This window comes from Phoxinus phoxinus (genome assembly GCF_949152265.1).
Source record: "Phoxinus phoxinus genome assembly, chromosome: 8".
In the NCBI taxonomy this organism is placed as follows: Eukaryota; Metazoa; Chordata; class Actinopteri; order Cypriniformes; family Leuciscidae; genus Phoxinus; species Phoxinus phoxinus.
The window spans coordinates 31,739,541-31,754,648 of NC_136883.1; the positions used below are offsets into that span (position 1 = coordinate 31,739,541).

Genomic DNA, 15,108 nt, shown 5'->3' on the forward strand with positions numbered 1-15,108 from the left:
GTGTGTTGTTTCCTTCCTCTTCTTTGAGTTTAAAATTAACTCTAGCTTCACTTCCTTAATCCAGTGATGCATTGCTGTATCCAAGGCACTGCCCATCTTTGTTGACTAAAACTTGTGTGCTGACTGTCCACAGGTCATCATGGTGACTAAAATGCACTTGTGTTGATGTCACAGCTTAAATGGGCTCAGATATGCTGGCTCACACCTCAGACTTTCTCTGAAAAAAAAAAGACTTCAAAGCCTGTTTCTTTCCTCTTGCTCTTCTCTGGAAAGATTAAATCTTAATTCAATTTAAAACAAAACTCTGTTAAAGCTGCATTCGTCCTGCCCTCAGTTACATAACACGGTTGTTTTGTGCTGAATAAGGGGTCTTTTTGGTGAGCTTGCATGAGTTGTTCTGTGTTCGTAACATGCTACTGACTTTCCGTTAGGCTGATAACTTCAGACTTCTGATAGAGATATATGTGACTAATCTGTTTGCACTAGGCAGTATATCTTTGTTAATCTATGCAGGTTTGTCTTTGGTCTAAGTGTCTTTCTGTTTGTGTGGTTTTGTATCTTTCCTGTCATGTTTCTTGCTCATTGTCCCAACTGTGGGCTGAGTGGGTCCTTATGGTTCCTGTCCTGGCTAAAACCCTCAGTGATTGGTGTGGTGTTAAGTGTAATCTTGACTGCTCTGTCCTCCCACGTTTTGTCCACAGTGTTTATGTCGGTGAAGTCTGATAGGCCATGACAGAGTCAATGATATGAGCCCTCGCTGATTAAGGAACTCCACGAACAGCTAATCTAGAAACCTTTTACCTATGCTGAAGAGTATGATTGGTTTCTCTTTCTCTCTCTGTTTTCCAGCATGACTCTCAGTCAGGGGTGGGTGACATGGCTAAAACATGTATAGCTAATAGCTAGCTATTATCAATTTAGAGTGCTTATGCAAATCAATCATTGAAATGATTCTCAGAAATGAAAGTAGCATGCATATCAGTAGTATGCAAATTGTTACACTTTATTTTAAGGTGACGTAGTTACATTGTACTTACTCAAATAAGTACTGACTCTGAGTAATATTAATAAACTAGGCTACATACGTACTTACTATAGAGTTACAGTTAGGGATTGGTTTAGGGATAATTACTTGTAATTATGCATCGTTTACTGTTATTACTATAACTGCAAGTACATCACCTTAAAATAAAGTTACCATGTAATCAGATATATATTAAGGGAATAAATATATATTTTCTTCCCAGGATTCATGTTAATATTTATGATTAGCATTAGTCAGGGAGGTCTATTTTAAACTTTTAAGGGATGGACCACCCAAAAAGGAGAATTCTGTCTTCATTTTCTCACCCTCATTTGGTTCCAAACCTGTTTGACTTTCTTCTGCAGAACACAAAAGATTATATTTGGAAAAATATTAGTAACCAGGTTTGGTTACCATTGACTTCCCTTGTATAGATTGACCAAAATTGACCCTATAGTCTCTTGATACTTGTTTCTGGTCTTAATAAACAATTCTTTGGTGAATATTAGTCAGAATATTTGGTGAAAATCCTGTCTTTGTAATCTTTCTTAACAATCTAATTTCTTCAAACATTGTCTTTGAAACAGCTTTTCTTTTCAGATGATGTCATCAGCACTCTTATTTTTCAACTTGTCCCATCACACCATCTATCTTAGCTGTGTCGCTTTTTATTATCCAGTCAATTCCTGATGGATTTTTTGTTGTTGTTCTTGTTCAATGTCTTTTTCATTTAGAAATACTTGTTTTCATTCGTCTCATCAGGTTGAGAATGGCTTTTTCATGTTGATTTTTAAAGGAACAGATGGAACTGAACATCTCTTTTTGTTGATGGGTTGATTGCATTTCATTTCTGTGGACTTTGTTTGAAGGATGAGCATACAGTTGAAAGATTGCCTCCTTTTGGATTTGGGTGAGTGTTTCATGAGAAACCTCTCTTGTTTTGGTTGGAATCAATTGCTTTTCTTCATTTTAGTTGCGTAAGGCCAACTAGGCTAATTGTATTTTCATTGTGTTCTAAACAGTTTGAGATGCACTTTGGAAGGTACACAAGAACTTTGAGTTACGAAACACAAATGAGTCAAGTATTTTCCTTCCAAAGACTCAATTTGCAAAGATAACTATTGGGTTTGTCGGTGTTTCCTGGAAATACAGTCATTTTAATCTAAAAAAGCTTTTTATCTTGAGCGGTCAGAAAGTTTGTACTTAGAGAACCGTTACATAAATGAAACAATCCACTGATTCATTCAGGGCCTGAGTGGCACTGCACCAAAGGCTTATGATGATATTTTATTGCCTAAATGTTAAACACTTGCATTTAAGATGCAACTTCAAAGGCAGTGCCTCTAAATAAGACTTTCATTTAGAAATATGTCCTTTTGTATTCAGTGACTGATTTACCTTTAGGTTTTCGTTATGCCTCCGAACCCATTTAGCGTTTGACCTCATTTAATATTTCTGTTTCTCTGCAGGGAGTCCCTCCAAATCTGTATCCACCATGTCCCTTTCTGTGCGCCCCTCGCGGAGGGTCGTCGCCAGATCCATCACTAGGAGCCAGTCCTTCGCCGGAGTCAACTCCTACGACAAGTCCTACAGGTCAGTGTTAACTTACACATGCATGTACATGAACACATGCACACACAAATAAGGCATAAACGATAAACGACAGAAGCAGTGCTCACAAGCATGCATTAGGGGTGGGTGATAAATCAAATATTCATGTTCTATGGATAATTTATTTCAGCAATTCAGCAAGTGAATGTAATGCACTTTTTATTGGACCATTAAATTTCCTAAAGACCAGGCACGTCGTTAGACATGGGCGTCCGGGGCTACAGCCCCGGATGTTTTTTTTATAGCCCCGGATCTCAAACAAAAAAATCTTTTTATTTTTATTTTTTTGAATTTTGTATTTATGCCTATTTAAAAAAAATGAACGGGTCTTTTAATCTATCCTTCGGAATCAATCATGTATTAAAGACGATTAAAATGTGTTCAAGCAGATCAAAGTTAGGCTACTATGGTTACAGCATGCTTGTATTTAACGTTAGAGTGCGCACAGAGAGAGCCTGAAAGAGCCATCGGTTAACTTACATCTTTAGTGCTTGACTGTCATTGTTGTTTGTGGCTTCTGGTGGTAGCTATGGACATTAGACACTTTAAAAAAAGTAAAATAAGGAGTCATGATGAACGATACAAGGCGGATGAGAGGCAAGAGTTATACTGGCGCCATTCCCTCATCATTAAGCTCAGGTCGGTGAAGGCTCTTTAGCAAACCCTGGGCTAACTTACCTAGCCCTGTACTCATTGTGGTATTAATGCAGAACATGTATAAAGTACGTGGGACCTTACTATTTCGCCTATAGCTAATCCATTTTGTGAGCCATAATCCGTTTCTCGTGAAAAATGTAGATGAAGTAGCCTATACAACTGATTTGGCGATTAAAACACGATGTGTAAATTAACGTTATTCCCCTCAGATGGATAGCTAGCTAACTTAGATATCAGGGGCTGTATTGCAGGAAGGAAGAGTCTAAGATAGGATTTTCCCCAATTGGTATTGCCGAAGCAAATACTAAATAACTTTAGGAATCCTATCTTGCTTCATCCTATCTTATTTCAGGTTAAATCCTAACATCGCTATAGCATCAACTTTTCTGTCTGGAACCGATGTCATTTTTCTCATCTCGCGAGCTAAACGGCTTTTAATCGCTGTTTTGCCTCCGTTTTTTTTTTATGAAACATACACTGAAAATGGAGAATTAACAACAACTCATTCATTGCTTCATTCAATTTCAAGTCAGATGACTATGGTGCATTCACACCGGACGCGAATAGCGCGTCAGGCGCGAGTGATTTCTATGTTAAGTCAATGCAAAGACGCGTACGCGCGTAAAAAAATCCTGCGGCGCGAATGAAGCCCCGTTCACACCGCCAGCGACACGCAGCGACAAAGCGACAAGATCCCATTCATTTCAATGGAGCGCTGGCGACTTCCGGCGACACGAGCGACAGTGACCGTTGGCGACAGAATGTGGGCGTGTCAAGCGACAGGAGACAAGCGACAAAAGTTCAGAAATTTCAACTTTATGCAAATGAGAAGCGATTTTCGCGAGCGACAACCAATAGGAAAGAAGACTTTCAGTGGAGCTCACGTTACGTCACCGTCTCGGAGTGCAGGCAAGACAGAGTTCGAGGGCGATTTCACTGTTTTATATGATTTGACTAACCACATTCATGGATATAATAAAATGATGCATGGAAAAGAAACTGTCGACAGTCTCAGTGAGTTTAATTCATTTATAGTTCGAGTGTTGTAAGTTTTTGATGCAAGTTTAGCACTGCTGCAGTTCACTTTACAGTTTCCCCTGCATTGTGTTGACTAGAGACAAGAAACTGTATTATTTGTCAAATACGAATGACGTTTTAGTCATTAATGACCGTATGAGTGAGTTTAATTTGTTGCTTGATCGATCGTTAATCTAGTAAATGATTTAATCCACTGAATACTGCTATGGGAATATAAAAACACTCTCCCAACAGCATACCGTTTCTTTTGAGCCTATAATTTCTAGTCAAATTAAAATAATATAAAGTTAGTTATCACTTGTGATGGTTTTTAGTATAGATATGGCCAGACGTCCAGTCAACCAATAACATTAGAGCGACAGCACTACCAACGCCCACAAGCGACTTCACAGTACAGAGACTAGCGACACACAGCGACAAAATCGCTGGCGGTGTGAACGGGGCTTGAGGCGTAGAGCGCGGCAGACGCGAATACGCCTCATGCGCGTCAAGTTCGCGCGAATGGCGCGAATTGAGCGTCTGGCTCGTTAAGCGCGAATGATTTAGTTAGTGCTATTTGTGCATTCATGCGTGCCGTTTGACGCAAATTCGCGTCTGCCGCTCGAGTTGAGAAATCTGAACTTCTGCGTCAATTCGCGCCGCGTTAACCAATCAGGAGCCTGCTTGCTGCTGTCATGTGGTGAAGTGACACAGTTTATAATGTTTTATTATGTTTGGCCTCAATAAATTATTTTGTAATATGACTAAAATGCCTGGTGTGGTTCTATGCACAACAAAGCAAATATTTCACATAAAAACTCGATTTTAATATATGAGAGATAGGCTACTCATTTTGTATTGAATGCTATTTATTCCATATATAGCCTATTCTAGATTATATGAAATATTATTATTTGAATAGTTTTATATTCATTTTTTAAAATATTATTTAATATTCATGTATTATTTATTTGTGTTTCTGTGAATAGCTGTTACAGTTCTACAAATAAAGCATTCTATATTTTTACCTATCATTTAAAATGCTACAAAAAATGCACCTGAATGCAGGAAATGAAGTGTTGAATGCCCAATGTTTCCTGGGGGAGGTCCCCCAGACCCCCCATTTATCATTATTGCTTATTATTATGTGCCTATGCTATGAGTAGAAGAGTTACCAAAAGCGGGGGGGGGTGGGTGGTGGGGACTGGGCTAAGCCCCCAATGTATCAAGACCCTAGCAACGCCCCTGCTAAAGACCATCAGTCGACTATTTTTTACGGTCCATTCTTGTCTTGTGACTTGTGAGTATGAGAGCATTATGATGATATGTTTAGTAGTGTCTATGATTTATACTTCAATAGGAAAAATAGCATTAGGGTTAGTAAGTTTGATGAAGATTCAGCGATTTGTTTGCTATATCACTTAAATATTTTCATTGAAGTCAATCTGTGACAATTTTCATTTATTAAAATGTTTTAGTTAAATAAATGTAGGTAAGCGTTGCTGTTTTATACATTTATAAATATATAAAAAATGTTGCTGGTAAACCTTTGTTTTTGTTATATAACAAATGTCCATGCTTTCATATAAATAAAAATGATACTATAATATAATCAAAAATTATTTAATTTAAATAAAAATATAAAAAGTTATTGAATATCCATGGTTACTATTAATATATTCATTATTTGTAAAGTTAGATTTAAACTACTATTTAGTTCATACATTAAACAATTATTTTTGAAGCAAACACATTTATACCGAGATATGTCAAGTCTAATTATTATTATTTATACTAGTATACATTTATTTTTGTATTTTCATTTTTAGATAAAAATATTAAATGTATAAATGTTCAAAATATTATTCTAATTTTCTTATGTCACCCTTATGTGTAGCATTAGCCCTTTCAGTTATGACCAAAGGTATTCAATTTCTTTAAAGGGAAGTCACAGCTGACAGGACGTCCTGTGGAACCAGCATACGTTTCCTAATGGCTGCAGGCAGCAGGAAAGCATGGACATTTGTTATTGGCTTAAAAGAGACACTCCAACAAAACAGTGGAATGTTTTTTGTGAGAAATATGTGTCAATCTTGTAGCCATTTTAATTTGATACACTTCACACTTTATCTGTGGTTGAATATTTTTTTAATTTCTTTATCTATTTAATAAATACCGGTAAGCATCGTTTTTGATCAAGTGTATATGTGTGCCATGTTGTAGAGTGGCAACATGTTAATTTTTCAGAGGAGCAGAGTGGCTCTTGAGCGTTGACTCTTCTGGTTGATGTTGTTTGATTCAAAAGCATGTACAGCACTCTTCAAACCCCTGCTGTTGAAATAGAGCAGATACAGAGAACGCATGAAACATTAAAGAAGACCACTATCAGGACAACATGGAGGAACACCAAACAAGAGATCAAGACAGAATGAACAGAAGGATAAAAGATAGAACCTCAAACAATGAATATGAGTTAAATGATATTGTAATAAATAAAGCTTTACTATGATCAAATGAGAAATCAGATTTCCCCATCATTCACTCTTTATGTTACTTTGAATTCTATAAGTGTGACTACTGTTGCTGACTGTATCCTCATACAGCTTTACTGGAGCAAATTGTATCAAGACACATCAGTCTTTCTCTCCATTTTATTGAGCTGTCTGTCATCTTGGAAGAGCAATTGCAGCTTGAATCGATCAGCACGAGTGTTGGTCTAAAGCACTATTGATTTAGATAAGAGATTGTTTGTTTCCCTGGTTGACCATAATACTTTTCTGCATTCAAACATCTCTGCCATTGGTCGGACAAACAGAAGGCCCTAATGCTCAATAATTATGGGCTGGTTGATGGACCTTTTTCTGTGTTTTCTTACATGTATTTATCATGTATGTATTTGTCATTCAGACTCAAATGTTTGATGTCCTGTGTTGTTTTTAACATTGTAGTTGCAAATTCTAAATGATAAAATGAGATTAAATAAGAATAGCTTTTATGGAGTTAAATTAAACTGTATAAATTCCAGCTATTATTAATAAATTATTTTTTATATATATATTAATATATTTTAATATATTATTTTAGATTTTAAAAATTCCAAAAATAAATATATATAATTAGGGGAGCTAAAAAAGCTAAATGGCCCAACCAGGTTTTCAAGGGGGAAAAAAACGTAACTTTATTTGACTCTGCACATTAGAGAAAGTGTTTAACCATCAAAAAATTACCTTAAAAAAATTATGAATGTATACTAAAGCTTTATGTACCTCATATGTTTCCTAGGAACCTTTCTGTGTTCAGCACCCCCGCGTGTGTGAGGAAGACTCCCTCCAGAGCAAGCAGGATGTTCACACTCTCTACTAAATCACCTCCCCCAAAGGTGCCCCAGCCTGAGAGGCTGGACGAGGTGTACGAGGCCCTAAAGAGAGGACTGCAGTATGTACAGCACACACACACACACACACACACACACACACACACACACACACACACACACACACACACACACACACACACACACACGCACACGTATACAGTATGCTTCTGAGAAACGCTGTTAATAACCCAAATAAACCCAAACAAACACACCCCTCCCTTCATTGCTTCATATCTCTTTATCATAGCTGAAGCGAAGCAAAATAATTCTTCACAAAAATAAAGCGTAGATGACGAACGACAAGAAAGAACTAAATGAACATACAGTACACAAGAGTATATACAAGCAAGAGTTAGTTGTTAGTCACAAGCAACACACCAGCTCCAGACAAACAATTACACTCACAACTGTCCTTTACTATAGAGAACATTACAGCAACAGCATATCTTGGTTCTGTGAAACATTGCAAAACCAATGTTACTCATGTATGGAGCAGAAACAACTCTGTGTCCATTTTCAGTTTAGATCTCTCCTGCTCAGAAAATCTTTTCTAATATTAACGTGTGTTAAATAAACCATGATGCTGCTTGCACAATACATGAAGCACTGATAGTGACTTAGATATTGCCCCATACTTTTACAGATCCTACCTGCAGGTTCATCAGATGGAGCTTGACAGTCTGAACAGACAAATGAAGGAGTCTAAGAGGAACTCTCGCTTGGTAAGTCGATTTTATTTTAATTTACCCATTATTTTATATCTGAAGCCATCAAATTGTGAGCAAATTGTCTTTTTTATTTTATTATGTCTGATTTGTAATCTCTGTTCCACTGTTGTAGGGGTTTTTGTATGAACTTGACAAGGTGAGTGGACGCTTCATTTTCATTTGACTTTAGTTTGGGGATAGAGACTGCAACCAAAGTAGCATTTCATTTTATTGAATTGCTGATGCCTGTTAATAATATTCATCATAATGAACATCATAAATGTTATTCTCTGTTCTCTCAGCAAGTGAAAGTGATCGAGAGGTTTATGAGGCGACTGGAGTTTCATCTCAGTAAGGTAAGCCTGCCGTTTAACTGAAATGCAAATCATTTGTGAAGAGGAACTATGCAAATATTTTGAATATTCAAGTTGTATAAACAAAAATTGTAATATTCTTGAAATAGTTGAAAGCAGGCCAGATGTGGCACTCTTGTCAAACAGAGTTGCGTGTTTGTTGTATCTCAGCAGGTCTGTTCTTGTTCAAACGTCTCCGTGTTAGTGACTGCTCTTGCATGGCCCAGTGGCCCTGATAACAGCCTCTGTATGGCTGCACACATGCATTCATGCACGTACATCTGTGTCTAAACAATGCTGTTTTTTACTGATAGATGGTCACCTACAGGATATATAGTAAAGCCTAATCCTCCCCCTCACTGAGGACACATTCTTAGACAATTTTTTTCCCCCTCTACCATGGATTTCCCTTTTCCATGGATACTCACACACAGGGGACACGGGTCACAGGCAGAGGACAGCTTCAGGGACTGCTTGCATTCTTGGCTTGTTTGGGGAGCGGTTAAACCCTCCACTGGACCTGTTGGAGTCTGAACTAACAGCCTAAACTAACCCAAGCCAGCTGCACTACAGGAAGAGCCCTTCCTCTATCGTCCTCTTCCTCCCCTGCCCCAATTCATGTGTGATTAGTGTGTGTTTTATGAGCAGAGGGCGCTGTAGGGAGTCTCCATGCTTTGGCTCGGTCTGATATGGTGGGCCTCTATTTTAGTGGAGAGGGGTTGAAGTTAGAAAATGCCCAAAAATCGTAATATTAAGTGGCTTTGCTAACGACAGTCCCAACAAACTTTCAAAAGCTTGCTTTGTTGGGATGGTGGTATTCGTGTATAGGCTATGGTCTGTGATGTGAATAAAGAGGCGTGTTGTTATCAGTTTTGTATATCAGTGTGTATTAGCGAGAGAAGCACTGTCATAACTCTGTGAAACTTACGACTGTCCCACTGACTCCCTGCCAGTACGCTGGAACACGCTCACTGGACGGCTCCTAACCACCTCCAGATGGACAAACTGAGAGGAAATTTTCCTTCTCCCACTTTATGTCTTTCCTTCGTCCTTCTTTCTGTTATTGCAGGGAACCTTTTAAGGGCCGCAGACTGTTTCGCCCTCATTCTCGCCTTCAGTCTTGGGAGTGTGTGTTTGTGTATCTTGACTTGTGCTTTTATCCCATTGTGTGTGTATATGTGTGTACTCCACCAGTATGAGGCTTCCTCACTGTGTTGGGTAATTCTGCTGGATACGGCTACTTATGCAATTCAGGCGATTTGGTTCATTACCTTGGCCTTGCCACATACACACATTTGCCTAGCAATTTGAAGGGCAACACACTACCATTCAAAAGTTGAGCATTACTGCAGCCTAACTCTTAATTCATAACCCAATTCCTATACCTACAAGAAAGAAAAAAAATCATTATTTACTTTATGAACTTTTTTTCTTTTGAGGACATTCCTTTACTCAAGCTATAAAGCATGCCAACACCCAAATGTACATAACAAATCTTAGAGTTTATAGCCGATTAGTAATTTTGGACTGCCTTTCATGGCACTGGTTAAACTGTTTCTGTGATTGTCCTCAGTTGGGTATTGTTTTTTTTTAATGTTTTAATGTCATGATCCTCCTGTACGTCTCTCCTGCTAAACATTCTTTCAGTCAATGGAGCTTTCTTACTGTTTGCATGTTTCTCATTCATTCATACTGGTTTACAACAGACAGCTCATTCTTTTTCTAATCTCTGAATTACAGACACTTGTGCTGTGAATAATTACCAAATTACTGTTTGTAATGATAGTGTCTCTTACTCTGAACATCTGCCTACATTTTAGTTGGCATAATAAGGAGAGTTAACAGTTTCCTGTCTCCATTACTGGCTTCCACATTTGCAGACCTGCTCAAGGTGTTGCGGATAGATCAATAAAATCTAAATTACTTATATTAGAGACAATGAGGCCCAACAGGAAGTACTTGGGCATGAAAAGATTTAACAAGAAGATGTTGTGGCTTGTGCATGTGTGCATATGCAGTTAAATCGAGTCAATGTCACCATCTGGATGTAGACTAAACTGTGGCTACCTCATTAAGTCATACAAATACTAAGCTTTATTGAAAAATCCTGCTCGAATAGGGTAGTTAGTTTCTTGCTGGTCATTATTTGGTTGACCAGTCACCATGTTCCAAAATTTAGCCTGACCATTTTAAACTAATATGAAATGCTAGTTGGTTGCTGGTAGAAGAGGCAAACAATTCTTACTCTGTATTTTTTCCAAATATTTAATTGTCTATACATTGTGATAAGCAAAAATGTATAAGATAAGAATTGATTTCTAGCTAATGACCAGCTGGAAACCAGCTACCATGTTTCAATACACAGCTCAAGAGGAATTTTTCAGCAGGAAATGCTATTGAAGACATTTCACACCCACATCAATATTGCACATAATGTATTTCATTGATTGATTATAATAAAGACTGTGTGTGTGTGTGCGTGCAGATTGACGAGCTCTATGAGGCCTACTGCATGCAGCGCAGACTGAGAGACGGAGCCGATAAGATGGTGAAGGCTTACACTGCCTCTCCAGGCAGCAGGGAGGCCAGAGAGAGTCTGTCTGAAGCTAACAAGAGCTTTAAAGAATACACAGAGGTAAGAGTGTGTGGGTAGATGAGAGTATGGGAGGAAGACGAAGAGGAATTATGGACCCTCTGTCATTGTTAGTGAACAGAATCCACTTTTAACTGAAATTTATTTTAGCTTAGTGTTTGTGAACTGAGTCCACTTTGGAACTGAAATTCACTTCAGCTTGGTCTTAGTGAACTTAATCCACTTTACAGCTGAATTCACTTTAGTTTAAGCATTATCTAACTGAATTCACATCAGAACTGGGAGGAGTCGTGGGCTAATGGTTAGCGAGTCCGACAGGAAATGACATAGGCAAATGACACAGCATAATGGCTGCTGTGTGTCATGGTTTGCAGTGTGTCTTCACCACTCACTACTCCTAATGTGTGTGCACTAACTTAAATGCAGGGGACAAATTCTGAGTATGGGTTAAGATACCTGGCCCTCACATGTCAAAAAAAGGAATTTACTTCAGTGTTAGTTACCAATTCAGATTTAAAATCCACTTTAGTTAACTGATAAACTGATTTCACACTGAAAAGTCATTCAAAAATTCATTTTAATTTACTGTTATCAAACTGAATCCACTTAAGAACTTTAATTCACTGTGAGGTGTGAGAGACTCGAGTTGCGGTTAAGCAATAAACTGATTTATTTACAGTGATAAGATAAACATCAAGAGATTAATATGGAAATAATGTCGTAATGTATGGGTTCTGGTAAAAGTGTGACCCTGAAAAATGGGATTAGTTTTATAACATTGTCGGGAAGTTGAGACTTACACTCTGATTATGGCTTAAGCCACAGGTTTTTTGCATCCAGATAGATGGTTACAGGGCAGAACTAGACTCATTCGAAATGCTCATGGAAATAATGCAGGGAGGCAATCTGATTAAGAGTGGACAGCCTTTCCCAGTCAAGTGCTTTTCATTACCCTAATGGTTGCTACAAGACAAGCGTTCAACTGTAGGAAAAGTATTCCCTGTTATTCTCCTCCCTATCTCTCTGGCTATTACTACTTACTAAATACTGGACAGTATATACTGTATGCTGTCTACTATTTTTTATATTTTTTTATATTAAATAAAACAGTTGGCATTATTACACAATAAACGCTTCAAACTGTAGTGTGCCACATTATTGTTTCTAAAAATTGCATGTTTATTTCCCTTATTCCTGCCATCTTCGTCTATTTCCCTCTGTGTAATTACCCACTGTCTCTGTCCCTACAGAATATGTGCATGCTAGAGAGTGAGCTGGAGAACCAGCTGGGGGAATTCCATGTTAAAATGAAGGGTAAGACAGTCTCTGTATACCAGGGTAATAGTGAACTCCAGAGTGATTTTTATTTGTAGTTTTCCACAGTTATAACCATATAACTCATATCTCACATCTGATTTAATTTCTATTCCAACAGTGTGCTGTATTTAAATAACAACGTGTGCCTTTGTTTCAGGCTTGGCGGGTTTTGCTCGACTTTGTGCTGGAGATCAGTATGAGGTGAGCTGATAATTTACCTTCTCTTTGATTTATAGTCAGCACGAAATCTTATTGTGTCACAATTCATCAGTGCACATGACAGTTTTCACATAGTATTATTTTATTAAGGCGAGACACTACAGGTGAATAGGGTACATTTTTTTAATAATAGATATCACCATGAAACTTCCTCAGTTGATTACTTACACAAGTTCATAAAAAAATGTATTACAAGTTTTTGAAATTTGTATGTTTAATTATGCAAATAAATTAGGCATTATCTCATTAAAAATGCGCAATTTTGCATATATTTTCGGTAGATAGATCTGAACATATGATAAAGCCAGGTGCAAAATTCTTTTTTCACAAGATGAAAAAAGATGTTCAGAGGGATTTCAGGATATATGCTTTCATTACCTAGGAAATCAAAATATACTGTCCATAGCCTTAAAAAAATCGATTTTCGCCATATTTTTTTTAATTAAAATGTCACATAAATCAGGCCAGGAATGATTTATTAACAAATCCCTCTGAACATATCTTCAGAATACGTCTAACTGTATAACTGGAAAGTTTGGTGTACATAGGTGCTACATAGGCTGAGATGTTTATACTGGAGAATGAAAAAAAACTCATTTTGAGAAAAAGGCATTTAAAGATTTGTAATGAAAAATCCATACTTTTTAAGTGGAAACAACTATTTACAGACACAATATCTCATCAAATCATTAGCAACAACAATACAAACCACCTAAATCACATCAATACTTATAAACAGCATTTATGGCCAGAAAAACAGTCAAAAACACACATCTAAATGTCAGAGCACGTCACGTGATGCATCTGAACGAATCACGTTGTCAGAAATTGACATCAGCCAATGAGATTTCGCTTTTAGAGTTAAATGCCCAATGTACTTTCACGACTGGTTGCTGATAAAAAGGAAATTACCATATTTGGATCCGACAGCATTGTACAGAAGAGAGAGAGCTTTTCAGCGGTGTGTGAGATTAAAGGAAGAACACGGAGATCGCGGAGCAGCGCGTTGATTTAGAACGCCAACTTTTGTTGAATCTACAGATGCAAATAGACAAAGTGTAGTAAAATAAAGACCTAAATGTGTATTTTGGACTTTTTTTTCCACCACAAGTCTGAAAGAAGACATGTTATTGAAGACAAATAGGCCAAAATCTCAAAATTGACCAGTGAAAAAAACAAACAATGTTTTTGCCTGCCGTGTCTCGCCTTAAAAGGCCAGTTAATGTAATAAAGATTGCATTAAAAAAATCATTGAGAGATACATTGAGATGCATTGTCATCTTGGTTCGCAGTAGGTAGAAGCTCTGAAAAATATGTCCTGATACCTGGGTCAAAATGTTAATCTGCTCCACAATTAACTGCAAACTTGCATTCAGTTCTCGAATTCCCACTTTTCCTGATTCATTCAGTTTCTGTTGGGTCAAATAAAGTCCCACCTTACCCTTTAAAGTCACATTACTTAAGTACACCCGATTGTTGACTTTCCTCTATCTTTACATTCATCATGTCCTCATAAAGCTGCCTTGATGTCATCAGTGATCTGCTTTGTGCTTTTGTCAGTGGCAGATATGACAGATAGTAGTGATTGAAGATCTGGCTGGTCTGAACACTGCACTAGGCAATCAATGAGCTATAACTACCATTGTGCCCTTAAGCAAGCTTTGGATGAAAGCGTCTGCTAAATGACTGCTTACAAGAGAGGCAGACAGAGACCGATCTCGGCATCTGCTCTGTGCAGTGAAGAACAGATTTGGGGAGGCGGAGGATAATTAAAGAAGGACGAATGTTAATGTGTCTGCTCCACCTCCACCTGTTTAACATGCAAGAGCTTCAGAGTGACTGACAAGCCAATCAATGCAGTGAGTCAGCACAGTTTGCTCAGCAAGAGCCCTCAGAGATGTGACAGGAAGGGAGGTGGTGTGAAAAAGGACAAGAAATTGACTCGAAGATCTAGAAATGGATGAAAGAGTGGGTGGTAGAGACTTGTTTTTTTACTCAGCCCATCTGTTATTCTTTCTCTGTTCATTGCTTTACTTAAGATTTTCCTCCTCCTCTCCACGTGGACGAATAAATAATCTGTTTAAAGTTATTTAAAAGTTTGAAGTTTGAAGGTTTTCTTAATATAATACAAAAACGCATTTTCCAATGGGATAGAAAATGTTAATTTAAGCTTTATTTTATGAAATGCAATCTTGCAATCTGGAATAGTGTATATAATGTATTTTTATAAACGT

General features: G+C 37.6%; 1 protein-coding gene across 5 annotated transcripts in view; it reads left to right on the forward strand.

The window, feature by feature from the left end:
• Positions 1-15,108, forward strand: part of ripor1 (RHO family interacting cell polarization regulator 1) — a 55,287-nt gene that overhangs the window by 23,547 nt on the left and 16,632 nt on the right. For all 5 annotated transcript variants that reach the window (XM_079621422.1, XM_079621419.1, XM_079621421.1 and 2 more), the window contains exons 2-9: positions 2,494-2,617; positions 7,592-7,744; positions 8,329-8,407; positions 8,526-8,549; positions 8,695-8,748; positions 11,231-11,380; positions 12,589-12,652; positions 12,813-12,856. In XM_079621422.1, coding sequence (XP_079477548.1) covers positions 2,520-2,617; positions 7,592-7,744; positions 8,329-8,407; positions 8,526-8,549; positions 8,695-8,748; positions 11,231-11,380; positions 12,589-12,652; positions 12,813-12,856 — 666 coding nt within the window. In that variant the 5' untranslated portion in view covers positions 2,494-2,519. The remainder of the gene's footprint in view (positions 1-2,493; positions 2,618-7,591; positions 7,745-8,328; positions 8,408-8,525; positions 8,550-8,694; positions 8,749-11,230; positions 11,381-12,588; positions 12,653-12,812; positions 12,857-15,108) is intronic.